General features: G+C 50.0%; 1 protein-coding gene across 5 annotated transcripts; it reads left to right on the top strand.

Moving 5' to 3' along the window:
• Nucleotides 1–3,336: 3,336 nt before the first annotated feature.
• Zscan20 (zinc finger and SCAN domain containing 20) lies at nt 3,337–23,119 on the top strand. Of its 5 annotated transcripts, none has more exons than XM_055611184.1 (8): nt 3,337–3,386; nt 8,769–9,282; nt 13,667–13,838; nt 14,221–14,297; nt 14,550–14,634; nt 16,564–17,220; nt 18,169–18,597; nt 19,658–23,119. In XM_055611184.1, exons 2-8 carry the CDS (start codon nt 8,872–8,874, stop codon nt 20,899–20,901), a joined length of 3,075 nt encoding a protein of 1,024 aa, XP_055467159.1. In that variant the 5' UTR covers nt 3,337–3,386; nt 8,769–8,871; the 3' UTR covers nt 20,902–23,119. The 5 variants fall into 5 exon arrangements, with proteins under 5 accessions (XP_055467159.1, XP_055467162.1, XP_055467161.1 ...); XM_055611187.1 differs by having other exon boundaries at nt 3,343–3,370; nt 8,769–9,270; XM_055611186.1 differs by having other exon boundaries at nt 3,343–3,370; nt 18,172–18,597.
• Nucleotides 23,120–26,725: the final 3,606 nt, after the last annotated feature.

The following is a 26,725-nucleotide window of genomic DNA, read 5'->3' as shown; positions in this document are numbered from 1 at the left end:
AAAGAAAGAAAGAAAGAAAGAAAGAAAGAAAGAAAGAAAGAAAGAAAGAAAACACTTACCAACTCATTACACGTGTTTGAACTGACAGCGATCCACTTGCCTCTGCCTCCCCAAGTGCTGGGATTAAAGGTATGAGCCACCACGCCCGGCAGAAGTTTATTTCAGGTCTGGATTAATAATCCATATTCGGTGGTTAATAATCCATTCTGTTCTTGAAGAGCCCCGGAACTCGCAGTCACGAAGCCGCTTTGGGGCAGTTGCTCACGACCACCTATAATTCCAGTTTCAGGGATCTGACACCTTCTGACCTCGGAGGGTACTGGCACATACCCACCCCAACACACACACACACACACACACACACACACACACACACACACAAGAATCTTTAAAAAAATTAAAATGATGTTTTATATTACTACAGGCTAAATGTATAAGCAAATATCATTTATAAGCAAATATCCATATGTTGGAAACATGCTCTGGAAGTGTGTTTTACTCCCAGAATCCTTAAAGTTCAGAGATGGGGTCCTGGAGCAAAGAGGAAGATTGACATCTTCATCCTTGGGGCATAATCCTGCCAGCTGAAAAAATAGGCTACTGTACCAGTGCTGCCACGCTAGACAGAACCCTGGCTGGTTCTGGCCGGGATTTCCACTTCTGTAATAAAATGCCAGGTTTTAGACAAAGGCTGAGAGATGCCTTACAATTCCAGGCTGGATTTAGGGCGAGGGGCGCCCTCTTGTGGCCTAATGGTGTCTTTTTCTTTCTGTACACTACTTCCATCTGATGTGAGGGTGTCGCCGGACCCTGCAAAGCTGTCTTGCCACCTCCAGACCCCAACCGTCTCTTCAACGACTCTGCCTCCTCAGGCCTCCTCACTGCTCCAGGGTTTACTCCAAGTCCTCTCCTCGTTTCACCTGTGGTCTCTTCTTCATGAAAGGTCAGGCAGAGAGCAAGGGAACTTCTAGGGGTTTAAATTCTAGGTACTTTTGTGTATGTGATATTGAACAGGATAAATTATATCTCTAAGCCCACAGCCCTTTTTGTAAATTGGGGTAAGAACACCAACCTCAAAGAGCTGCGGGGACAACTGAATGTGACCTGTGAATACCAATGCGTTACATAGACAAAGTAAATCATGTGGTATATTAAGAAGCAAGTCAGAAGCCCGGCAGTGGTGGCACATGCCTTTGATCCCAGAATTCGAGAGGCAGAGGCAGCCAGATAGATCTCTGTGAGGAGGGCAGCCTGGTCTACAGAGCAAGTTCCAGGACTTGCAGGGCTACCCCAAAAAGAAACCCTGTTTCGAAAAAGAAAAAAAAAAAAAGTCAGAATGTAGTTTCTAGCTAAGGAATCCGAAGCAAGTTATTAAAACTAAAGTGTAAAATTCCCCTAAATGTAACACTGGCTAATGTGGAGAGCCCTTTCTTTCCATTTGCCCAAGTTTCGTAGCTCTCAATAAAAATTACAGCCAATACTCATTCAACTTTTTGAGGACCCGGAAGGAGACAAGCTCTTCACACACTTCACCTACTTTTTCTCAACGACCGTCAAAGGAAGATTTCACCATTATCATTCACGCCCCCCCCCCCCCAGATGAGGACAGTGAAGGCTCAGTTGATAAGGTGCCTGCCACAGGACCAATAAGGGTCTCAGCTCAGGTCCCCAGCATCTATATAAAAGTACCGAGTGTCAGGGCCATGTGTAACGTCAGAAGTGGGGAATGGGATGGGGAGGCAAAGACAGGCAGATTCCCAGAGCTCATAGCTAACCTCACTGAATCTTTGGGCTCTAGGCTCCGTGAGAGACCCTAGCTCTAAGAAACATGGTGGAGAACGCTCCATGAATGGCATGCATATAGACTTCAGGCCCCACAAGCATGCCCACCTGCATGCCCGGTGCAGCTACCACACAAACACACGTGCACAGGAGTGCACAGGAGAGGCTTTCGCGCTGTGCTTGAGGTTTTGCAGCTAGTGACTTAACAGCGCATTCGCCCTGCATTGACACCCTGAGATGTAGGTTCTGTTCTGTCACCTCAATTTTACAGCTGAAAAAAAAAAAAAATCAAAGACAAACTGGATGGAGGTTTGTTTATTTGTTTGTTTGTTTGTTTTTTCTCAAAGACATACAGATAGGAGTATCAGATTTGGGATTTGGACCTATGCCCGACTACAAAACCCACATTTCCAGCTTCCTGTTAGATTGCCCCAAGAGTATTTGCAGATGTTATCTTAGGGTTACTATTGCTATGACAAAACACCCTGACCAAAGCAACTTGGGGAGGAAGACTTTATTTGGCTCACACTTTCACATCACAGTCTGTCATTGAAGGGAGCCAGGACAGGAACTCAAACTGGGCAGGAACTTGGAGGCAGAGGCCACGGAGGGACACAGTTCACTGGCTTGGTCAGCCTGCTGTGTTATAGAAACCAGGATCACCAGCGGAGGGTTGGCCCCACCCACAATCAGCTGACTCCTCCCCTCTCTCCCCCTATCAATCACTAAGAAAAGGTCTCACAGGCTTGCCCACAGCCCATCTTTCGGAAGCATTTTCTCAACTGAGGATCCCATCTGTCTGATGACTCTAGCTTGTGCCCAGTTGGTATCAAACTAGCCAGGACAGTGGTACAGAGCAACCATATATTATATTAAGATTATTCGGCAACAAGGATTAACATATTTCCAACACCCACGAGGTGTTGGAAGCTCTTACAAACTGATTTACATAATAATGACTAAGAGCTGCTATCCATTGTTGGATACTGGATCTGACCTAACAGTTCTAGGTTTAATGTCTCACTGACGCCTCTCAGAAACCTGTGACACGGATGCTATTGTCGTTCTTATTTTACAAGTGAAGAAATTGGGTACAGAACTCTTCCAAATCAATCAGCTAACCCGTGAATTGGAAATTGTGGTTATAACTGTACAACTCTCTCCTGCCAACAGATGGTCACTGTCGTCAGCCTCTCTCCTTTCCCATTACTTTTCCCTGCTCTCTCCATCTCAATACGAGCATCGGCGAGTCAGCAGCAGGCCCCACCCACTTCTACTCCAGACTCCACCTACTAGACGGTACCGTCACCGCAGAACCAATGGAAAGAGTCAGAACCGTACCGGGGCTACGCTCCCAGGCGTTGACCCTGCCAGATTTGTTCCGGTGCCAGAGCTCGTGAGACGATGGCGCACTCATCGGTTGACGTCATCTGAGAGGCGGCCGATACGGGGAGTTGACCGCCGGTGCACGCGCAATGCTTTTTGGGAGTTGTGGTTTCGGAAACCCGGTGCCCGGGCTGACGGCGTCAGGACTCCGCGTCCCAGCATTCCCTGCACGAACCTGGGAGCACTTCCGCCCTGTTGTGAAGTGGGTGTCTCGGTGGGTGAGTCTGGGTGGCGGATGGGGTACAGCTCAGACTCAGGCGCTGGGATGGAGGCTTAGGAGGTGGTGATACCCTGGGGTGGGCCTGGGAAGATGAGGGGGTGGGGGAAGCAGCAGCGTGTGCGTGTGTGCGTGTGTGTGTGCGTGTGTGTGTGTGTGTGTGTGTGTGTGTGTGTCTCGAGGGGCGGGCAAAGGATTCAGCGTCAGGAGATGGGCAAGGGTCACCGAGGGGTTTGGACGAAGAGTGAGTTGGAGGGGCGGGCAGTGAGGCGGGTCTTACAGAGGTCGGCAGGTGAGGCGATAGGATTGCGTTTTGGCCGTGGGGGAAGTCACCATAGGGTATGGAGAGCACCGACAGGCTTGGGGAGAGAGTTGTCCAGGGCTCTGGCTAAGAAGTGGAGAGGCCGAGCTGGAAGTTTGACCTTAAAATAATGCTTCATTCTCCACACCAGAGTTCATGGTCATCTGTGATGGGACTGGTTATTATGTTTTGCCCCAAATCTGTTCTTCTTTCCTCATTCCTGATGGTAGTGAAAGGTATCCTTATCTCGTGATCCATCTACCGTCGACTGGCCCACCTGTTTCACCAGCAATTCCTCCTGCATTTCACATCTTGCCATGTCTGTAGTCTCTCTTAAAATCACCTCTGTCTTCTGAGGGTCTCTACAGAAGTGTCCACATTTTCACTTATCCAGCACTGACAAACCTGTGATCTGTTTAACCCTCAAGTCCGATTGTACCTTCCTTTCTCCAGCTTGGAACCCATCCCTGGCGTGCAGCACGTGTTGAGTGAAATCTGATATTATAGGCTCTTCCTGACTCCCTTTGCAGCCCACTTTCCTCCGCTAACTTTTCCCCATTTCCTGGAACCATTTTGGTTCTCCACTATTGCTCTCCTGTCTCTCTGCTGTGCCCATCCCCCATTCTTGGTGCAAAGGAGCACTCAGGAACCAACTCAACAGGTAACCCCTGTTGAACTCCTTTAAGCAAAATGTCACCTCCAACTTCCCAGCTTCTAAATCATACTGATACCATGTTTGATTAATATAATTATCTGACTTTTTTTTTCCCCTCTTCCACTAGATAGCATTAGCAGGACAGAGAGTGTCTAGCTCACCTCCATTTCCCAGAACAGTAAACACCTAATGTTGGTTGAGCAAATGAGTAGATGCTTGGTGAATGTGGACTAGAGACCATCAGGACGAGCTTTGTTAGACCATGCTTGAAGGTGGCTGTGGGCTTCCAGGGCTATGAGCTTTGGTCTTTTTTTCTGACATTTATGTCCACTGTAAGCTGAGGCTGCTGGGAGTTTAAGGACAGGGGTGGTCAACACATAGCGGTGAGTGCTGCCGTTTGCTTTTACTGAGGCCTTCCTTGCAGCCATGTAACCACATGGAAGGCGTTCCTCAGCAGACTGCTCCAGATAGTTCCCCCCAACCCCCAGGGCCTACCTGCTGTCCCCAGCCTACGTCTCACCTGCCTGAAGCCGCAGCTTGTACTGTCAGCAAGTAGAACTGACAACCATCCGCAGCTCCCAGTTTCTTCCTGTTTGGAGGTGACCAACTGATCTGGTCTTTTCCCAGGTCCCAGGGAGAATGTTCTCCCGTCTTTCTATTGTTGCAGGAGCAGGTGGGAAAGAGAGCTCATGTCCACATTCACTTTCAGTGCCTCAGGAGCCAAGGCCCTGCTCAGCTTCTCCATGGTTAAGGGGGCCTAATTTTTTCTTAAAAAAGGTTTTTTTGTTTGTTTGTTTTTTAATTAAATCTGAGAATTTCATACAATGAATTCTGGTGGCCCTGATTTTGGCTGAGCACCTCTCCCTCATCATCTGCAGAGTCTGCGCCCCTCCCACCTCTTTCTGAGTACTGGGAGGTACCTTCATGATTTATTTAGCTAAGAGGAGACATAGTGGCTGCCCACGTGGGGCAAAGTCTGCCATCATGACGTACTGAATCCTCGTGGCATCCGCAACAGTTCTGGTTGTTGTCAGCATTTAAACTCCCGAGGTCTAGTTTCTCTTGCAAAGGCAGAAGAACTGGGAAAATGCTGGGCCCGCATCCCCCTCAGGGTATCACGGTTAGTCACAGCCCCTACCCAATCTACTTTTCACAGTTTCACTGGCTGCTTATTCTGCCCCCACCCCTTTTATAACAAGTTAGCCTGGGGCAAGGGCTCAGATAGCCAGCTGCAGGAGGCCGCCTGACCTGCACAGTCACCCAGCAGCTGAGAGGCAGAAGTGGGCCTAGAGTCTGTCTTCTCTCTCTTTCCTTGACAGTCTTTTCCATCTCCCATAGCATAATCCTAGCAGGTCTGAGGTCATGTGATGCGATTAAGTAAAATGATGGGAGAAGACTGACCTAGGCCTAGGTCCTAACTCAGCCACTTGATGGCTTTATAACACAAGACTCCCCTCCCACCCCCTTCCCCCATTTCCTCCCCATCTCCCTCTGCCCCACCCTTCAGAAGCTCATTCTCCCTATTCACTACAGCGTGGGAGTCCTTTGGTGAGGAGCTGTTGCGGTCAGTACTCTGTCTTTGCACGAGCTCAATAACACAGCCAGGTTTTCTAGTGTGAACACGAGACAGAAGAATTGACTTTGGTCTGGGAGAATGTCGTAGGAATGACACCCCACTTGCATTCAGCGTCAAGAAAGGCTCCAGAAACTAAAAGCAGGCAGAGAGTAGCAGAGACATTGGGATCAACACCACAGACCCACTTTGGAACAGATACGGATGGAACCCACTGAGTGTCAAATAGGGCTCTTTCGCTAGTCTGTGTGTGTTGCGGGTGTTACAGGTCAGTGACATTCAGCTCTGAACTAATGGCCCTCCGCCTCCTTGCCTGGAGGGCTCCATGCAAAATGGATGGAGAATGCTTAGCCCTGTACTTAGTGCCAATAAAAGGCACCCTCTTGGAGGTCTGAGTATGCTCCTGGCAGCCTCAGGCCTGGAGAATGCCCTCACCCAGCTCCTGGTTGACCGTGTTGGCCTCCCTTCCCCCACGGTGTCTGCACTCCATATGGAGAAGATTGATATATGATTCCCCCAGGGGTTTCTGACATCTGTTTGAAGTGAACCTTGGAGGTTTTCGGGATCTCTCCCCCAGAAGACGTCCTAGGCTCTGGCTTTGTGACTGGTGGCTGCTGGTTGCCTGATGGCTGTCCCCTGTGTGCAGAAGCATAGGAGTCTTTGCTTGCCGACTTACTGTCTGCCTCTAGACTGTAACTTTCGTGAAGGCCGAAGGGACTGTCTGTCCCAGCTATTGTTGGCTCTGTAGCTCCCAGTATAGTGCAGGGTACATAATGGGTGCTCTGTGAATGCCTGTATTCACAGAGTGTGTGACAGTAACAGATAGGTGTTTGGGTTAGCACGTCAGGAAGACGTGTTTTATAAAAAAGTTATGAAATGTTAACTCTTTAATGTAAATCATGGACATTCTTCTTACTTAACAGATTTATATATTTAACACCAGGCAAGTAAACTCATTAATGGCCCTACTGTTTATCATCTCTGAGGCTGGGTACCGCGACACAGTGTGGTGCCATTGTCCAGTGTAGGGGACAGGTGGTTACAAAGCATGGATGGACAGTTTTTCTCCGAGGTGTGTATCAGCTGTTTGGAGAACTCCTGTTCTCAGGATGGGGGTGGAGCATGACAAGGGCACACCAAGGAACTCTTGCTGAAGGAAGTGACAAGTGGTTTGGCAGCAGCAGGAGGAGCCAGGAGTCGCCCGGTGGCCACGTGTGGTTCTCTAAGCATCTTCTCAAGTACATGTACATCTTATGGCCAGCCTCTACTTTCCTGTTACCTTTGCCTTGTTTCCCTACAGCCCAGTCAGATGGCCCAGATTACAAAATGCCATTACTCTTGCCCTCTGGCTTCTGCTGTGCCATTCTAGCTTAGATACAGCCAGTGGTCTCCTTCAGCTGGGTGTGTTTTATGTCATTAGACTTGCCGTGAAGAGCTTGTTTTCTAAGAGAACCCAGTGTGGGTGTCATCAGGGAGGCTGTACCCTCCTTGGGTGCCAACATTCACGTGTCTCTACAGTGTGTTATAGAAGACAGTGTCATGGAACGGTGGAAGTCAGGCAGAAAGGACCCCTTTGGACATGGGCAGGAAAGCGACTGTCCTTTGCCGAGTGTGATCCCGTCCTCAGGAGTTCACCATTCACAGCGTCACTGTTGTGTTTCCCCGTGTGTGGAGCACTGTGTGGTGTGGTCACAGTGATAATCACAGTTGGGTGATCACGGTTGCAGGGGAGAGCGTCAGATGCCACGGAAGCTGGTGGCTGAAAACAGGTCCTGTTTCAGGGAACGGGAAGGCCTCGGGAAATGTGTAGTTTGAGGAGAGACCTAGAAAGGATTGGCGGTGGCTCTGTCGAGGGTTCAGGGAGCAATGGGGAGGAGCTTCAGGCCGGGCAGCTGAAGCAGGTAGTCGGGCGTTTTGTGGGTTGGCTGTGGGTTAGGGCTTGGTAGGGTGATTGAGAGGGCCTGGTACGGCACTGGGAGAGTATGTTCAGGAAGACTTGGGATGATTCTGTGGCACTGAGGCTGTAAGAGTCAGGTGGACAGGTCATCAGGATGAGCAAGGTGTGACACCCAGGAGAAAGGATGATGAAAATGATACCTTGCACTGAATGGAGAGCTCCAAAAGATGGAGGGGCTTGCCATTAAAAGATGCGACACTCAGGGTTTTATTATTTACTTACTTATTTTTGGATTTTCGGTTTTTGAGACAGAGTTTTGCTCTTGTAGCTCAGGCTAGTCTTGAATTTAGGATCTTCCTGCTTCGGCCTCCCAATAGCTGGGATTGTGGGTATCGTACCTGCTGGTGCATTCAGTTTTGATGCATCAAATACGAGGTGTCTAGGGATAGTCAGGTAGAAACGATGGAGTCATGAGGTCTGTAGAGAGCTTTGGCTGGAGTTCTGAGAAACTTCTGTTTAAAGATGGTGAATAATATCAGATGTGTGGGATGGCCAGAGAGTGAGAGGGATTTTGCAAGATGACCATCCGTAGAGGAACACCAAGTGTCAAGTATCAGAAGGCAGTTCTCATGGAGGAGGGGACCCTCAGAACCCAGCTTGAGTACAGGTTAGCTTTTGGGCATGGTGTAGAAGGAAAGAAGGCCACACTAGGGCCAAAGCGCAGAGGCCCAGGGTTCTTGGATTAAACATTTAGATGTGTCCCAAAGTATGCAGCATGGTGCTTTCTTTTTGTGAAGTGAGCTGGGTGCCCGGTCACGGACCCACTTCCTGCCTTTTGCGAAGGAGTGTCTCTGAATCTGTTTGTGCCTGTCACAGGTTGTGGAAGGTATGAGTATGTGAGGAAAGCGATGCTCTGGGCCCTCTCACTCACTGTGTCCCTTGTCTTTGCCTTCACAGTCTTGGGGAGCAGTCCCTCGCAGGAGTCCCTTGAAGGACACATTGTCAATGCAGAAAGCCTCTGGATGAGGACAGCTCAGTGGAAGGGAAGCACTCAGGCCAGATGATGGCTGTGGCCTCCCCAGCACCAGAGCCCGAAGGCTTCTTCATTGTGAAACTGGAGGAGGACTTGTGGGAAACCGACTCCAAACCCCAGGAGGAGGCCCCTGACACTGTCCCTGGCCTTGAGGTTTCCCGCCGGTGTTTCAGGCAGTTCCAGTACCAGGATGCAGCAGGACCCCACGAGGCCTTCAGCCAGCTCTGGGCTCTCTGCTGTCGTTGGCTGAGGCCTGAGATCCGCCTCAAAGAGCAGATCCTGGAGCTGCTGGTGCTGGAGCAGTTCCTGTCCATCTTACCCAGGGAGGTGCAGACCTGGGTTCAGGCACGGCACCCTGAGAGCGGGGAGGAGGCGGTGGCCCTGGTAGAGGACTGGCACCGAGAGGCCTGGGCTACCGGGCAGCAGGTGAGGCCGAAGGTCCGTTTCACAAGATGCTGGTTGAGCAAGGTAGAGGGCCTGGAATTGAGTTAATAATTGTCCCCGAGTCACTATGATAGTAATCATTGAGCAACTGCTCTTTATTGACTCCTGCTGTGAAGCAGGTGGCATTCTAACTGCTTGGCTTGTATTAGCTCATTTAATCCTACCACAGTTTAATACAGCAAGCCAGTACTGTTAGCCTAGTTTTACCAGTAAGGAAATGGAGGCAAAGAAAAGAGGTAATTTGGTCAAAATCACTAGCTACTGGATTGTAGAGCCAAAATTTGTATTTGGAAAAGTCTAACTGGAGGCTGTAAGCCTAACCATCATTGAAGCTGCCTCCTAGTACCACTCATGCCTAATCTGCATTTTGTGTTATGTTTAACATGTCCTCATACATACTTGGATTCCTTTCAAAGCTTATAGCAGCAGCACACACACAGAAATAGTATCACTGTCCCCAGTTTGTAGATGAGGGCTCTAAGAATCAGATGGTTTGCAGAGGTTCCTCGGGGAGTGAGCCAGACCCTGGACCCTGATCCTTGGGTTTCACGCTCATACTATGTCCACTGCAGAACTGATGCCTGCCTCCTCGGCAAACGTGGAATGCAAATACCTCTGAGTATGAGGCTCAGGTAAGGCATTCACTGGCAATCTGTGAGCACCCACCATGTACCAGGTTTGTCTGCGACCCTTTTATGTGCACCCCCTGCCGCCTGACAAGGCAGGTTCTCCTCTTGCTGTTTTTGCAAGTGAGTTAACAGCGAGGTAAGTAACTCGTCCGAATTTGTGAGTGGTAGGGCCCACAGGGCACGTGGCATTCTGGAGTCAATATTCAGAGTCTTAACAGTTTATAAGCCACTCTGAGGGCCTCTGATACAGTATGTAACTTTTCTGTGACACAGAATTTGGACCCTGCTTGCAGCTGCCCTGTGCAGTCAGCTCCGGTGGTTGGGTGGTTGGCTTCAGGCCAGGGCAGCCTGTCAGAACATTCACCTCAAAACCTTTCAGTTCTCCACTGTTACAGACAGCATGGCCTCATGCTTGAGCACATTTGGTTGAGAGGATTCTGTGTTTGAAAAGACCTGTGTTGTGAATGGCACGGCTAACTGTAAAGCTCTGTGCAGATGTGAGAGTAGGGCAAGGGGGGAGGGAAAGCTCGCAAGCTTCATACCGACCGGGAGAAAGCTACCATTTCAAGTCAGAGAGCAGAGCTTGAGCTCATGCCTTTTAAAAGTCTACTCCATCCCCGGGTGATTTCTTTCAAGAAGCCAACTGTTTGCCTGAGGTGCCAGAGAGGAAACCATGAAACCTCAGGACTTTGGAGCTGGAAGGTGGAGGACGTGAGGCCCTGAGAGGTGCACTGATTTAAATCAAGGCTTTTTTGATATTTCATCTGCGAAATGAGAAGTCAGGCTGGAGGTTTTCAGACGACACCCTGAGATCTGAGCAAAGGCTGAACACTTCTAAAACAGAGAAAAGAAATAAAGTCACGGCATCTTTTCTGGGTTTCCTTTCCCCGTGACTTTGTCTTCCGTGAGACTCTCTCACGGCAACCTCTCCACGGTCACCTCCCTGAGGTTCAGTGACCTCCTTCTCTCTCTGCTCCACCTGGGACTCCCTGCCCCACTGGGATTGCAAATCCTGCCTCAACTCTCCTGCCCACTCTAGGCTGTTCAGCTCTTTATTGACCAATTAGAGATGATGGAGAACAATTTTTACACAGCACTGAGACAGAAGGTACAATAATAATGACAGTACCGGAATCTGTTAGCATTTAGCTCAGTGTCTGGGTCAGCAGTTAACAAATACAAAGGGATACACCTTAATACAAAGTGAATGAAGGTCACCTCTAAAGCTTTCTCTTGGAATTTGCTCTTTCACTCAAATAATTACTTGTATATTGTTTGAACCCCAAGTATGTTGGGATTTTCCAGCCGTCTTTCTCATTTGCTTCCATGTGATCTGAGAGCACACATGTCATGATTCTGCCCTCTCAAATTGGCTTGCTGTGTTTTGTGGCCTGGAATGTGGCCTGCCTTGGCATTGAACGATGCTCGAGAGCTGGAGGACAGAGCTTGCCTTCTGTTGACAGAAGCTCCACCTTACAGAAGTCAGTGCTGCCTCTCCCGTTTTGCCCCACTAATGAATCTAACACCCCTCCACACACTCCTCAGCTCAACTGTCTTTGGTTTTGTCTGTTCCGAGAGCACTGCCGATGTCTCCGACTGTAGTCCTCCTTTTCTCCTGTGGTTGTGTCAGCTTTGGACTGTGTCATTAGAAGAGCGGGGGATTAAGGTCTGCGTAATACATGAATTGAGGATCACTATGCCTTTGTCGAGTAGTGACCCCTGTATCACTTCATAAAGCCATTTATCCCTCGGAACTTCTCTTGCCCTGAGGTCTGCTGTTCTGAAATTAATACAGCTCCTCTCACTTTCTCTCCCCCCCTCATGTGCATATGTGTGCTGTGCATTTGTGTATATGTATATTTGCATGTATGCGGGGCGTGCTTATACGTGTGTGTCTGTGTGCGTGCTCATGCACACTTGGAGGCTTGAACTTGATGCCAGAAGTCATCTTTCATCACTTTTACCTCATTCATTGAGCAGAGCCTCTCAGTCAGACCCAGGGATCACAGCTACGGCCAGTCTTGCTAGCTGACTTGCTCCTGGGATCTCCTGTCTCGCCTTCTGAAGCTGGCATTACAGATAGGTCATCATGATTACTGTGCATATTGACATGGACTCCGGGGACCTGAACTCTGGTCTCTGCTTGTGTGTCAAGAATTTTAACCACCGAGGCCTCTCCTCAGCCCTCTCACTTTTGCTTAGGGTTAAATTGGAATCTCTGCCTTCCTCCTTTACTTTTTATCTATAAGGTATCTCTATATTTAAAGTGGATTTCTTGTGTATAGCATATAGTTGGGTCTTATTTTTGTACAATCATGGCTGTTCAGTTTGCTGGTTTATTTGTTTGTTTTCTTATTTATTATTTACCTGTCTTTGAGACAAGGTCTTACAGTGTAACCCAGCCTGGCCCCAACCTTGCAATCCTCCTGCCTCAGCTTTCCAGCTGCTGGGATTGCAGATGAGTGTCACCGGCTAGTTAGTGTGTCCAGACCATTGACAATGAAGGTGAGTAGTTCTTCACTTGGGTTACCATTTTTAAGTTCCGTGGTTTGCTAACACCAGCTTCCTGCTATCTGGTACTGGTTTTCACACTTATTCTCTTCAAACTGTTGCTCACCTCTTTTAAAAGGTGGCACATGATGTCTCGGGTGGAAGGAGCTATGTAAATGAGTCTTTTGTAATGTAGTGGCAGAGTATGTCTAGGGGCAAGTCGGTAGCTCTGTGATTAGCTTGTGCCCTGGACTCTAAAATCCATTAGTATTTCTCAGTTGTCATCCTCTCTTGCATGGGGCAGGCTTCCAGAAAAGGCTTCCGGTGGTGCTTCCATCTGTGTGGCTCCTTTATGTGAACTAGGTTATGCTCTGGCAAAATGGTTTCCTCAGAGATAGGCACCTTTCACTGAGTATACTGGTGTGTTTCACAGTGGGTCCTGTCCCTGTCCCCCACAGACAAAGGGTAGAAATCTTGGAAGTAAAACTTGAAAGCTCTCAGTGACCGGGTGTCCTGGAGCCGGACTCTCAGCTGGACTGCACTGTGCCTTTAGCGTGTTGTCAGTCATGCTGTCGGGCTTTCCTTCCCGCATGGTCCCTGCAGGAGGTTTCCACTTTGGTGGCTACCTCTCTTCTCCAGCTTGAGGGCAGGCCTATGTGGCGTGGCCCCACTGCTCTGCTGGATCTAAGAGCTTTGAGTGTTTTGTTTGTTTACCTTATTCTTGCTGAGGTGGAGCAGTGACTTCTGAGCTTCTTACTGACCGGACTTAGAAACACGAGATCATGGTCGTTTCATGTATCTTCATTGTCACTTGAATCTGCTTTTTTTCTGTGTTGACAGTTCCGACCCATTTGAATCTTTGGTATAGCAATAGCTGGAGCGTAAGGATTGTCATCAGGTCTAGTCATGTAGTTTCTCTGTAGATTATAACTACTCAAGAGGCCAGCAGCCTTATCAATTTTTTGTAATAACTTGTAATAGCACAAAATTTTATGTAATTTGTTTCTGTGACCCAAGAACATTTTGAACCTGCTTGAAATACTAGCCTCCCAGGGCTCAACGGGACAGTACTCATTTGGTAGTGTAAAGGCTGTTGTTTATTAAGGTCAGTCTGGTCGCCTTCCCAGTGTGTTTGAAACCCTCTTTGGGTCTTGAGAGTCTGTTAACCTGTGGGACACGTTCACACTCAGCATGCCATTCCTGTCCTACTCAAGGGACCTTATGGAACTGATGGTTGGGAGCTCTGACTTTGTGTCTAGGGACTGGAGCTATGTGCTGAAGAGTCCAGGCCCTTCAAAGCAGCTGAGGAGTATCGGAAGTTCCAGCTGCAGCCAGGGTCCCCCTGCCCTGAGGGACAGCCCCGGAAACTGTGGGCGGAGGATACATGCCCTGACCTTTCCAAGATGCCACCTCAGTCCTTGAAAGAGAATGGTGAGTGCCAAGGATATGAGGACATAAGAGAATGAAGGCGTTCCTCCCACGGGTCAGGCTTGGGAGGTGGGAGGTAGGGAGAGAATTCAAGGTACAAGGCAGGATAGATGTCTGGTGGACATTGATGCTGAGCTGGAGTTATACAAAAGGGGCTGCCCGGCGTGGTGGTGGGATGTGTGCTTGCTCACGGGGTGGGGACGGACGCCTCACACTTGGTGCATCACTGAAAACGGCTTAGGAGCCCCATCCTTGAAAGGAAGGTGAAGTGGCAAGTGTGGGCCGGGCATGGGACACCCTTGGTTTGATCCCAGCATGACCTTTGGGAAGGAAGTGGTTTTAGAGAACTGAAAGTTACATCTCACAGGGTTATTCTCTTCTTCAGCTGTCTTCACACCCCTAGTCCCAACTGATCCAAAGATAGAGAACACTGGAGATTGGGAGGTGGCAGCCGAGTCCCAGGTAAACTGCTGTTTTCTCTTGCTCTTGTTGTCCTCTTGCTGTGCACCCCCTTCCACCCATGGCCTCCTCAGCAAAGGGGTATAGAGCATAGGGTGTGAGCCCTCGCCCTGCTGGGCCTGCTGGTGCTCACCGCCTGTGATGTCCCACACATGGCATTGCTGCACTGTCCTGATCTCTCTTACATCTGGACAGGGTCCCAGGCTGCTTTTAAAATGTCAGTGATATTTAAAGTCCTCTCTGGTTGTATCACAGGAAACCGTGAGCCCCAGAAGAGAAGCCAAGGAGGAACCCTGCGAGGACCCTGCAGGAGATGATTGTGGAACCGGAGTGTGCCTGGGTAAGGAAAGTGTGCTCTGCTCCAGGGCCCAGCTGGCTTATTTCCGGTACACTGTTCCCAGAGGGGAGTTTCCACTTCTCAGAACCAAACCTCTGCCCTCTCTGGACTTTCAAGGGAAGAAGACTGGCTCTTTGTAGCCACCCCTACAGAGAGTCTGCTGGGTAGGAGTCGAGGCTGCATGCTGCTTCCTAGAGTGGCCTCTGCTGGGGCTCATGACCTGGGTGCAGTCATCTTGGGCCCAGAACTGGACCAGGCCCTCGGATGAATGATTGTCAGTATTTATTATTGATTCATATACTTATTAAGGCAGCATTTATTCCTTAGCCCGCTATTATGTAAATAGACATGGAAACCTATTAGACTTGCTCAGCCTTACTGTGTGCACTCGAGCTGGGCAGATATTAACCGTCTAAGCTGTCTTGTCTATTTCCCAGCCCAAGCTCCCATAAATACTCGTGCATGTCTTCCATTTAGGCTGCTTCTCTCCATCATGCCAGTCCTCAAAGTGAGCTCTTCCTGGCCACGTGCTTTTAGTTTGTGCTAACCAGCAGCGACCTGCTCCTCTCTCCTCCTTCCTCTTGCCTTCTCATGGTCTTTCTTCACCGCCCAAAGCCCTCCAACCTTGGCTCTGACTACCTCTCTTCTGCCCTGGCAACTTTATTTGCCAATCAGGGAGAGGTTGGGAGGGAAGGTTTGTTCACACCACATCGTTTTGGATACGTGAGAATTTGCTCATTAGGAGCATGGGGGCCAAGCATTAACATTTGAATATATAATAGTTCCAGATCAGTCCCAGCAGCCCTCTGTCTCAAAAATTCAGCACCTATTGAGAACTGCCTCTTGGGGGCAGACTTCTGTGAACTGAGCTGATGAGACTGATGTGTGAAGCTAGGAGAAAAGTCAGGAGCACAGGCTTCATGATGCTCAAAGCTCATGTGACCAGCACACCTCTGTGAAGGCTCTCCATAGGGAAAGCCAACGCTAAAGTGCCCTTCCCCTGAGGGAGGGTAGACACAGGAATGGGGTGAAGTAGAAAAGGCTGTGACAGGTTCAGCTCATGACAGGCTTACGCCAGAAATTTGAGGACTGCCCACTGGATAGTGGGACCCCAGCGGTGCTTAAAAGAACGGGTTGAGAAATGCTGAATTAGGGCACCCTGAAAAGGCTTCACATTCAAACTCTTTATCTAGCTGTCCTCAAACATGTACTGTAAGGAAGGGCTTTCTGCTTTGTTAGGACCAGGCACTGCTGGGAAGTTCGTCTTGTAGACCAGCTACAGGCTGAGAAATGGTATCTCCTCACATTGTCAGGAGCCCAGAGGACAAAGTATCCCAGACACTCCACATGTTAGCTCAGCATTGTCCTAAGGGCTCTGCACTTACTCTCTCTCTCTCCCTCTCTCCCTTCCTCTCTTCCTCCCTTCTTCTCTGCCTCTCTCCTCCTCCTCTCTCTCCCTGCCTTCCCACTTCTCTTCCTCCCTCACTCCTTCCCTTCCCCTTCTCTCTTTCCTTGCCCCTGCTGTCAGGATTTGCTCCATGTTTTGTCTTGTTTTATCTCACAGTGATAGTGTCAGTGGAGGTCAGAAATTTTCCAGCAAGAGAGAACCACCACCTTCCCCCCTTCTTCCCTCCGGTGGAGTTGAGTCTCATTGGGTTGCTTGAGGTGTCCTGTGTTTGTCAGCTGTGGATCCATGGTAGCCACTGTGTCTATGACATATTTCATAACAGCAAATGAAGAGCCGGCAGGTCACTTTCCTTTTCAGTGAGGGCCCTGTCGCTTCTAGGCACCTCTCTCCAGGGACATTTCTCTCATGGGAATTTCTCTCATCAGCTCTTTGAAGAGAAGGATGTGAGTTTCAGGAACAGTTTAGAGAAACATCATCCAGTAGGTCATTTCTGCCTAATTATGTGTGTCCTTCCTTTTGCGTAGGAGTTCCAGTTTCAAAGCCAAGTGTCACCTCCCATCATGAGCGAGGACCAGAGACTTTGGGGCTGAGCCTTACAAACTGTGGGAATGGGAGCACTGCAGATGATAGCCTGGACAGTGAGCAAGACAAATCAGCCCAGGAAGAACAATGCCAGTGGGATGGGGAGGACATGAAGATGTCAGGTGTTCACTGGAGCTATGAGGAGACCAAGACTTTCCTGGCAATCTTAAGTGAGTCGCCATTCTCTGAAAAGCTTCGGACTTGTCACCAGAACCGCCAGGTATACCAGGCTATTGCAGAGCGGCTGAGGGCTCGGGGCTTCTTGCGTACTCTGGAGCAGTGTCGCTACAGGGTCAAAAACCTTCTGCGCAATTACCGGAAAGCCAAGAACAGTCACCCCCCAGGGACCTGCCCCTTCTATGAGGAGCTGGAGGCCCTGGTGAGGGCTCGGACAGCCATCAGAAGAACGAGTGGGCCAGAAGAGGGTGTGGTGCTCCCCAGGCTGGGCGACAGCGACACTGAGATGGATGACCAAGAGGAAGGGAGCTGGGAGCCTGTGGAAGCAACAGAAGGCTGCAGTGATTTTGGCCTGGCCACTGAGGAATCTATTCAAGGGTCCAGCATTTCAGGGGGCCCAGCCCTGCTCCAGAGCCGCATTGGTAAGAACATGGCATTTAACTGGATAAATGTCAACCAGGCTGCTGCTTTCTAAGGTTAGAGCTCAGACTAGGAGTCGGATCACTGACGCTAGAGTAAGGTGCCAACTCTTCATCCTCTGACTCACGCTCTCTTCTCTGGTGGCCACGTCTTTTAGTTATAGGGGCAGATAACTCCAAAGCGATGCTAGACCGGGAGAGATTCCAAGGTGTGTCACTGATGACGCTTCCAGGTGGCACCCGAGTGAACTTTTGTTTTCATAGCTGTGTCCCTCTTAATGTGTGTGAGAACAGCCAGTTAATTCACAGGTAGCAAGTCTAGGGTCAGAGTGAGTGGCATGCTGAAGTGTAGAGAAACTGAGAGCGTAGACCTGACAGTCCTGTGTGCCAAGCACCTAACCTTACAAAGGGAGCGTCACTGATGCCCGCCTGAAGCTTCTGGAGCCAGGCAGGCAGGAGCAGAGCCCAGGCCCTGCCTCGTGTTCATGTGCCCCCACCCCAACCCCAAGCTGCCTCCGTGGGTTACCTCCACAGGCCCAGAGAGGAGGGGGTATTCTAAGCTGTGGTGTGTCACCTGGTCATAGGTCCATTTGTATCTGATCCTTGGGGATTCTCAGAATCCACGTGCTGAAAGCAGAATTCACAATTGAGACAGGGGATGTATTTTGAGTGAATACAGGGAGAATCTCATGGATGCCAGTGGCTTGTCAGCCTAAGCCAAGGGAGCAGGTCACGGTACAGTTATTCCTCCCCTTCCTTGAGACTGTCTCTTGAGGTGGTGAGGGAGGATGCCTTGGCTGGTTTTCCTATGTATCTGTGAGAAGCCAGTTTATATTCCCAGGTCCTTGGACAGTTTTTGAGCCCTGTGTTCTCGATATTTAGAAGTACAGGTGACCCCAGTCCTAATGACCTGGGTAAGTCTCCCACATCTGAACTCTTCACTTCTGACAGCAGGTGTGCACTGGGGCTTCGAGGAGACCAAGGCCTTTCTGGCAATTCTCAGTGAGTCGCCATTCTCCGAAAAGCTTCGCACTTGCCACCAAAACAGCCAGGTATACCGGGCTATCGCGGAGCGGCTGTGTGCACTGGGCTTCCTGCGGACGCTGGAACAGTGCCGCTACAGATTTAAAAACCTTCTTCGAAGCTACAGGAAAGCCAAGAGCAGCCATCCACCAGGAACCTGCCCCTTCTATGAGGAGCTGGACTCCCTGATGAGGGCTCGGAATGTGATCAGGGCCATGGAGATGGTAGGAGATGCCACAGGTCTTCCTGGATCTGGGCAGAGCAGTACTGAGGCTGATGACCAAGAAGGCTGGGCTGAGATGGAAGATGAAGATGCCATTAAACCTCTGACCCCAGATCCCCAAACTCCAGGTGCAGGTGAGCCTGAGCCATTGGATGGTGGCCTTGTGCAAAGAGGGGAACCAAAAGGACCAGGCACATGACACACCAAGACCAAGTTCTCAGCGCAAACGAGAGTTCTTTGCCCCAGAGGATCAAAGGGCAGAGAATAAGAGACAAAGACAGGAGACAGAGGATGAGGGAGAAGGGGAAAGGAACAGGGATGAGGGAGAAAAGGATATTTGCTCCTGAGGGGAAAAGGACTGCCTCTGGATAGAGAGGAGACAGACGTGACCCATAGGCAAATGGCAGTTTATAAAAGTAAAAGAGGGAGCTCCAAGTTAGGATGAGGTGTTTAATTTTAATTGGGCATGTTAATTAGGTGAGCCAAAGGGGGCTTTTCATTGCTGGACTTCAGTACTTTGATAGCTGGACCTTGGTAGTCAGCCTCAGGGGGAGGAAGTGGCCAAATTAGGAAATAGCTTTAGGAATGAAATCTAACGGTTTTTAGCAAGGCAGAGGGAATGAGGGAGAAGGGCAAGGCCTGCCAGAGCCATGTCTGCCAATGCTTGGGCCTACTAGAGCCCTTCAGGAAGCAGGTATATTATCTTTGTCTCTGAGCCAAAAGAATGAACGAGATCAAACAGGAAAAGACTTCGTGCATTGTGTAGATTCCGTCATCCCTCATTTAGTGTTGTCCTGCACGAGGTGGCCAATGTTGCTCTTCCCGGGACAGGACACACCTGGGAAACTGTGGAACTGATTCCACAGTGACACAGGGTCTGTTTAATGTACTGGAGGATGATGAGAGCTATTTATTATTGAACACAGACTTCAGAGGAATGGCTGGGTTGGTGAGCCAGGCTTCATGGGTGCTGGGGTGGGGTTACTGTATTCCAGACCGTGCTCCTCAGCTTTTAGGGGTTAGAAGCACTCGTGTACACAAAAACTTGATAGCTTTCATGCTGGTCACATTTATAAGCAATGGGATATGAGGTACAAATCTGTGTTAGCCAAAGTCACAAAATACACGACTATAGGTACGTTAATGCTAACCAGTGAATAAACAAAGAACTCTCAGTTCTGTCTCTTCTCTCAGGTTTTGAGCTGAAGCATGAGGATGAAGACCAGATTTCAGAGCAGGATGTTTTTGGGGATTGGCCTGGAGCCTTATCAGAATATACCACAGAAGCTGTTGGGCAGCCTCATGCCTTGGGGGAGGACCGTGAGAACGAGGATGAGGGCAAGTGGAGAAGTACTGTCCTCTGGGAAGAGTACTCCTCTGAGGAGGACTTAGAAAAACTCATTGACCATCAAGGCCTGTACCTCATGGAGAAACCCCACAAATGTGACACACGCGTGGAAGGCTTCAGTCAGAAATTCCACTTCTTTGCCCACCAACAGACCCACACAGGGGAGGCACCCCACAAATGTCCCGACCACGGAAAGGGTTTTAGTGACTCTTCCAATCCCAATACCCACCAGAGAACCCACACTGGGGAGAAGCCCCGCAGCTGCCTGGAGTGTGGGGAGAGCTTCGTTGACCACTCTGCTCTCATCGCCCACCAGAGAGTGCACGCAGGGGAAAAGTCCCACAAGTGTGGGGAGAGGGGGAAAAGCTTCATGCAGAGCCCACACCCACGGAAGCATCAGCGGGGCCACGCGGGAGGAACTCCTGAGCAGTATAACGAGCTCGTGGAGAACGTTGGCCAGAGTCCGTCTCCTAGTGTTCCCTGGAGAAATTCCACATGGGAGACGCCTACCCAACCTCCGGGTGTGAGCATGGGCGCGGGCTCGCCCGGAGGCCGTCGCGGCGACTCGGCGGAGAAGCCGTGTCAGTGCCCTGAGTGTGGGCAGTGCTTCTCCAAGAGCTCTGCCCTCATGAGCCACCAAAGAAGCCACACAGGCGAGAAGCCGTACGAGTGCGCCGAGTGTGGGAAGAGCTTCAGCAAGAGCTCCAGCCTGTCCAACCACCAGCGGACCCACCGAGGCGTGAAGACACACAAGTGTGCGGACTGCGGCAAGTGCTTCAGCGAGCGCTCCAAGCTGGTCACCCACCAGAGGGTGCACACGGGGGAGAAGCCCTACGAATGCCTCGAGTGCGGCAAGTTCTTCCGAGACCGGTCCAACCTCATCACTCACCATCGGATCCACACGGGAGAAAAGCCGTACAAGTGCAAAGTGTGTGGGAAGTGCTTCAATCAGAGCTCCAGCCTTATCATTCACCAGAGGATTCACACGGGGGAGAAGCCCTACAAGTGCACGGAGTGCGGCAAAGGCTTCAGCAACAGCTCCCACTTCAGCGCCCACCGCCGAACCCACACCGGAGGGAAAGCGTTGTAGGCAGCCCCCCCCCCCCCCCCCCCGACAGAAGAGCAATAATGTGTCCTCACACCGCCCATGTTACTAAAACATGCTAGAAAGAAACTTTTAAAGTGTTTTAAGCTTGATGTATACTTAGAGATGCTATTTTGGTAAAATTCAGGTCATTTTAAATGAATTACAACAACGAACAATTAAGGTTTGGAGGGACCTCTCAAGAAGTGTAATTTGGTTTGCAACTCCCCCTCCCCCAACACGCACACATTAAAACCCCCACAGAATGGTTAAGCTGGCCTTACATTTGCTGTTGCCTAAGAGCGTAGCCAGTGTCCGAGGCAGATGGGTGAGAGGGGGTTAGACTCTGTGGCCCCACACACTGATTTCGGTTTCTCCCGTGCCTTCGCTGCCTTGCCTGTGGAAAGTGGTTCTTGTTCTTGGTAGTTTGCAGTTGGGGCAAACCACAGGGAAACCTCGGAACTTGATGGTGAGGGAAGATGTAAACTCAGAGCCAGCGCCTGGGCTGCCCCACTGCCAGGTCAGCGGCGAGCGGGGCAGTGGTGGCCACTGCAGCATCTATAGTGAGCGGAAACCGCTCTCCAGTGCATGTCTGCTCTCTGGCAGCCCGTGTGCCAAGCGCCTTAAGTATCTCCTCCTTCAATCCTCAAAACAGTCCTGTTTCCCAGAGTAGGGAACCGAGGGCTGGGAAAGTCGGGTGACCCGCATTGGTCATACATCTGAAAATAGTGGAGGCAGAATTCATCAAGACTCACGTGTCCCCAGAGTCCAAGGGGCTGTGTGGTCCACTGAGTCTTCTGACGTGAAGGCGGGTGACTAGGCTAGGCTCTCAGAGTGTGATCACTAATGAATTCTCTTAAATTAAAAGCACAGAAGTTGAGAGTTCCTGCCGATGAAAGGATCTGGGGTGCTCAGAATTGGTGAAGCACGTTGTGTAAGGCCGAGTTGCCACCAAAGTGATGGCAGGAGCCTCCATCTTTAGAGTAATATGGCTGAGAGGGGCAGGTAGCAGAGGCGGGCGTGTCTTGCAGCGAGATAGCATGCTTTGGTTAGGAAGTGGGCTCAGGAATCCTTTTCTTGGGTCAATGCTGTTTCTCACTACACATGGCTGATCACGTAAGTCTTATCAAATAGGACTTTCCTCTGGTGCCCAGTCACTCCTGCCTTTTAGCCTCTTCTGGTCCATTCTCTTCACCGCCAGTCCTGATGCCTGAGGGGAAGGAATGGACACGTTGGCCTCTGCCGAGAGGACTTGAAAATGGTTCTATAGTCTAGGCTCATGGCACTGTTTCAGCTTGAGCCTGCTTGTTCCAAGCTGCCCAGCGTGGTCTCTCAGACCAGCCCCCCCCCCGCACAGACAGACCAACTTGGAGAGGCTCATACACAGTGGCTTTCTTGCTTGTAGCACTTTGGCCTGCAGAGTTTTTCCTTAGAGTTTAAAAACGTTGGCCAAGAACTTTGGCTTTCTTAGATTTTTTTTTTTTTTAAAGGAAGATGACTGTCTTATATCTACATGTGGCCTTAGACTGCCATCATGTCCCCGTTATTTCATGGCTGTGGGAAGTGTTGATCGGATGGCAGCTGTTAAGAACTTTGAAAACCGAACCTTTCTATCTGCATGTGAAAAAGGGGGTGGAAGATCTTGCCATTCCCACCAAAGGCGGTCACTCCCTAGCCTTTTTCTGTGTTCTAGAACCCCCTTCCCAGGAACCAGTCCACCGGAGGCCAACCTCCATCAACTCTCCTCAGCTTACCCTTCCTGCTTCATCTCGTCTCTGAGGAGGAGGGGTCATGGGATGAGCCCTGTGGCTAGAAACCAGCAGATGTCAACAACTGTAATAAAAAGATATGTAGAGTGTCCTGTGTCTGAAAGGAAGGGTCCCGAAGGAGAGAAGAGCATTCTAGAGAAAGTCAACAAGGTATGAAATAGCATGGGTTCCAGGTTTCTAGCATAGGGAAGGGATTAGGACAGTGGGACAGTGGCGTCCAGGATTGCACAGGTGCTGGGCAGGGTCATTCTAGGTGCAGCAGCTCCTTAGGCTTTCTCCTTTCCCCGTGGGAAGCGTAGCTGGGTGGACCCTTAATGGTGCTAATCTCCTTATTAACTTCAGCCTCTCTTTCAGCAATGCCTTAGATACAATTAAATTGCCTAGTGCTTTTTTTCTCTCCAAACTGTACATTTTGTATTTCTTTCTGTCTCCCTTGCTCTTTTTTTTTTTTTCCCCACTGTAAATTTACATAAAAGTTATTGGTAGTAACTATGCCACAGGCACAATATTCCACTAAAGAATCAGTTCATTACATTTAAACTTAGCCTCAGGCAAGTTCTTAGTGCACAGGCAGAAGGCAGCCAGGTTTTTTTTTTTTTTTTTGCCAAAGTATTACATAAATGGTTGATAGACCAGGTGCTAATAGAGACCTTGTTTTCTTCTGAACCCCTCTTGAGCTGGGCCCCCACAGTCTGCATTACTCTCAGCACTCCTGTTGTCCTGGATCTTACCACATGGCCCACTAAGCTTTGCCTATAGCATTCCACCTCAAACACAAAGCAGAGAGAACACCGGAATTGAGTGAGCCTATAAGCAATGTCAGCCCACCCCAGTGACACACCTTTTCCACCAAGGTTTTTCTGAACGTTCCATAACTCCCAAACACCACCACCATCCAAGGGTCAAGTGTTCAAATACCTGAGACCACGGGGAACGCGTCTCATTCAAACCACCACAGTCATGTATGGACGGAGCTGACACGGCAGACTTGGGGTGCTGTGTTCAGACGTGCGTTGTCAAGATCTGGCAACTGATGGAGCTTGATTGTGTTACGGTTAGGTCTTAAGGCAGTATTCCGGTTAAGAGATAAGGGTTTGAACCAGTGTAGTGGTTCTGCTGAGGGGGAAGAGATACCTTGCTAGGGTTTTGGAGGCACCCTTGGGAAGATGAAGTGCCTTTGGTGACTGGGTGGATCATGTGTCGCTCCAAAATACAGACAGACCCAGGAAGGCAGAAAATAAGAGCTTAGTTTGTGACATTTTGAACCTGGGTTCCCTTAATGGACCTTTGTTTTAACAATTTGTACGTTTGAGCCTGAAGGTGGGGGAGGGGTGATGCCTAGAGAGTTGTATGTGCAAGCATAGTAGGCAGGCTGTCAAGGAAGTGGTAATGCTCAGAGTCAAAGGAGTATTATGCTTAAGACAGAACTCAAGAAGCACCAAAATGAAAGGAAAACCCCGCAAAGGCAACGTGGGCCCCTCCTCACTTTACTTTTGTCATCTTTGGACGCTGCCTCACCTGTTGCTGACTGCTGGCTTCTCAGTTTAGTCTTGAGCTTTCTGGAAGCTTCACTGTGAAGGACTGAGCTCCCTGTGGAAATGAAATGGCTGCCCAGTCCTTGAGTGTCATGCTTCCTTCTGCTGTTGGGACTGTGCTGGTGTCTCTTGTTTTCAGTAATGGCTTCTGCTGCCTTTATTATCTTTTATTATCCTTTGTTTTCATTTTAAGTTCAGCCACTAAAGCAAGGGTAGCAGGGGCCAGGGGAAGCCTGGGCCTTGTTTCTACCCTCTGTCTTCTCAAGTCTTTGAGAAATCATTCAGGTGATGTCTGTTCTGGACCTGACCTATGCCACCTTGCCTGTATCCCCAAGCATCCTCCAGAGGGATTTTGCTTTTGTAAATGGTGTCTCGGTTTTGCCATTCTCTTCTTGGGTAGCACATTCACTCTGCACAGTGGAAGGCTGTTTCTTAGCCTCGTCTCTGGAAAACCGGCGTGGTGCTTGCTGCACCAGGAGAATTTTCTATTTGGCTGAAGGCAGGCTAAAGGTATCAGAGGCCTCCCCTTCCACAGGTTCTCAGTACAGAGCTGCGGACCCAAAAGTAAGATGAAGGAAATGTGGGCAGAGCTGCGCTGGAGCCTAAAGCAGTTTCCCTTGAAGTCCCCAGTGTGGGACTCGGAGTTATAGCTGCCTTTCCTGACCCCTCTCCAAAGCAGAGTAAAGCAGATGAGAGTTCTGGCTCCAGTGGGGCTAGGTCTGTTACAGGCTGCAGAGCAGAGCTGGTATCACTGACTGAGGTCAGGGGGCAAGTCTGAAAACAATTTACACTTATTTCTTTATTGGGGTGGGGGAGGGAGAAGGGAGACAGACAGACAGAGAGTCTGTTCTCTCTGTCATGGATTTCAAGGACCAAACTTGGGTCATCAGGGTTGATAGCAAGTTCCTGCTGAGCCATCTCCCTGGCCCAGGGAGCCAGCAGCTTTTGAAGCAATAAATACAGTGATGTTTGGAGCGAGAGTGGGCGTGACAGGTGCCCTTTGTGCTCCTGTGTGCTGTCAAAGTCTGCTATTCCCTGACACCTCCGGTTTCCCCCTTTTCCTTCTACTGATGGATGACTCGGCTCTGTCTCCTTCCCAGGCCTCTCGGGAGCCAGCTGTCTGCCATCCAGCCCTGCCTGTGTTGACTTGTGGGCCCTCAAAGCCCTGTTTGCCTGCACTGTCTCAGGCTGTTTGCCTACGCACTCATCACACGCGTGCGTCCTCAGCAGCCCTGGGAAGCTTTCACACACCCCTCCCAGCCTCAGCCTCAGCCCCCCAGACATGATTTCTCCTTGGGTGTTTCAGGTTGGGTTGGGTTCCCCAGCTGCTGGGATGGGCAGTTCCCAAAGTGAAAATGAGTCACATGAAATATTCTCTCTCTCTCTCTTTCTCTCCTCTAGCCTCAGTTTGATCCCTTCCTTGCTTTGGATGTTCCTTACATTCCTTCAGTTTGGAGCAAAACACCGTTTTTTATGTCCTATGCCAGTCTGCTCTTAGGGGTCTGTGCAGCCTGCAGGGTGGGGTAGGGTGGGATTTGAAGGAGAGCTGGGCCTACCCCTGGGAAGGGGTGGCAGTTTGGCTCTCCCCTCTCTCTTGGCTCTCTTGCCCCTCCCAACATCTGCAGGACTGCGAGGATGTCCTTTGCAGCATTTCCCTGTCACTATTTCTTAGCCGATGTAGAAGGGTGTTCGTTTGCCCAGTTCTCAGTGAGTGGCCATTTTCCCGCTCTCAATGTTAATGGCTTTTTTTTTTCTTTTCTTTTTAAACAGCCACGTAGTTAAAGCAGAGCCTCAGGTTAGTCAGGGAGCAGAATCCTCTTCAATCATCTGTTCTCCAAAGGCACTGAACATGTGGCCTGGGCAGTCATGTGGTCATTGGTGTTCTCGGGGCTAAAGTCATGCTTCTTACATCTGTGTTGCGGGGAAATGCCCCATCATCCCACCACCTAGAGGGCGAGGGTCACAGGAAGGGAGATTTAAAAAGCCAGATCTCTGAGCCCAAGTAGGGGAAGAGCTGCGCCTGCCACTGAAGGCTGTTGCCACTAAAGTGTAGGGAGTTCCTGGGGCTCCAGAAGTCCTACTTCGGTGGCAGGTGGTGACAGGAGGGAAGGAGGGCTTTCCAACACACAGGCTGGTTTTAGCCTCAGAGCCCCGGGAAACTAACAGATCATAGAGGAGTTTCTGCAGTCTTACGAGGCACGTGAGACCAGCAGGTGGTGGCTCGGGCGCGCCCCCTGGAGGCAGTGGTGAGAAGCGTTCTACAAACCCGTGGGCCCAGAGCAGGGGCAGGCACAATTGACAACATCTGAGAAGCTCTGTTCTGAAGAAACATGAAAGAAGTGGGACGAGGTAGGCAGGCGCCCCCTTAACCTGTGTGTCAGGGAAACAAAGCGGGTACATTCTTCAGGGATTTATTGATAGGCTAATTTCTTTAGAAAAGTAGACATTCGTGATCCGTGTTTATTTCTTTTGAGGTTACTGAAATTAGAATTGGTTGGATCTTAGCCTCTAAGAGACTGGCTGGAG

The sequence above is a fragment of the Psammomys obesus genome, unplaced genomic scaffold, assembly GCF_907164565.1.
Source record: "Psammomys obesus unplaced genomic scaffold, mPsaObe1.curated_primary_1811, whole genome shotgun sequence".
NCBI lineage: Eukaryota > Metazoa > Chordata > Mammalia > Rodentia > Muridae > Psammomys > Psammomys obesus.
The sequence above is the reverse complement of the archived record's forward strand: the minus strand, read 5'-3'. Positions and strand labels throughout refer to the sequence as shown.

Bases quoted from the DNA above. Each gene is read 5' to 3' on its own strand.
- Zscan20 (XM_055611184.1), top strand. From the start codon at position 8,872: ATGATGGCTGTGGCCTCCCCAGCACCAGAGCCCGAAGGCTTCTTCATT. The intron at 13,839-14,220 runs GTGAGTGCCAAG...TCTCTTCTTCAG, and splicing joins TCAGTCCTTGAAAGAGAATG to CTGTCTTCACACCCCTAGTC. The intron at 14,635-16,563 runs GTAAGGAAAGTG...CCTTTTGCGTAG, and splicing joins TGGAACCGGAGTGTGCCTGG to GAGTTCCAGTTTCAAAGCCA.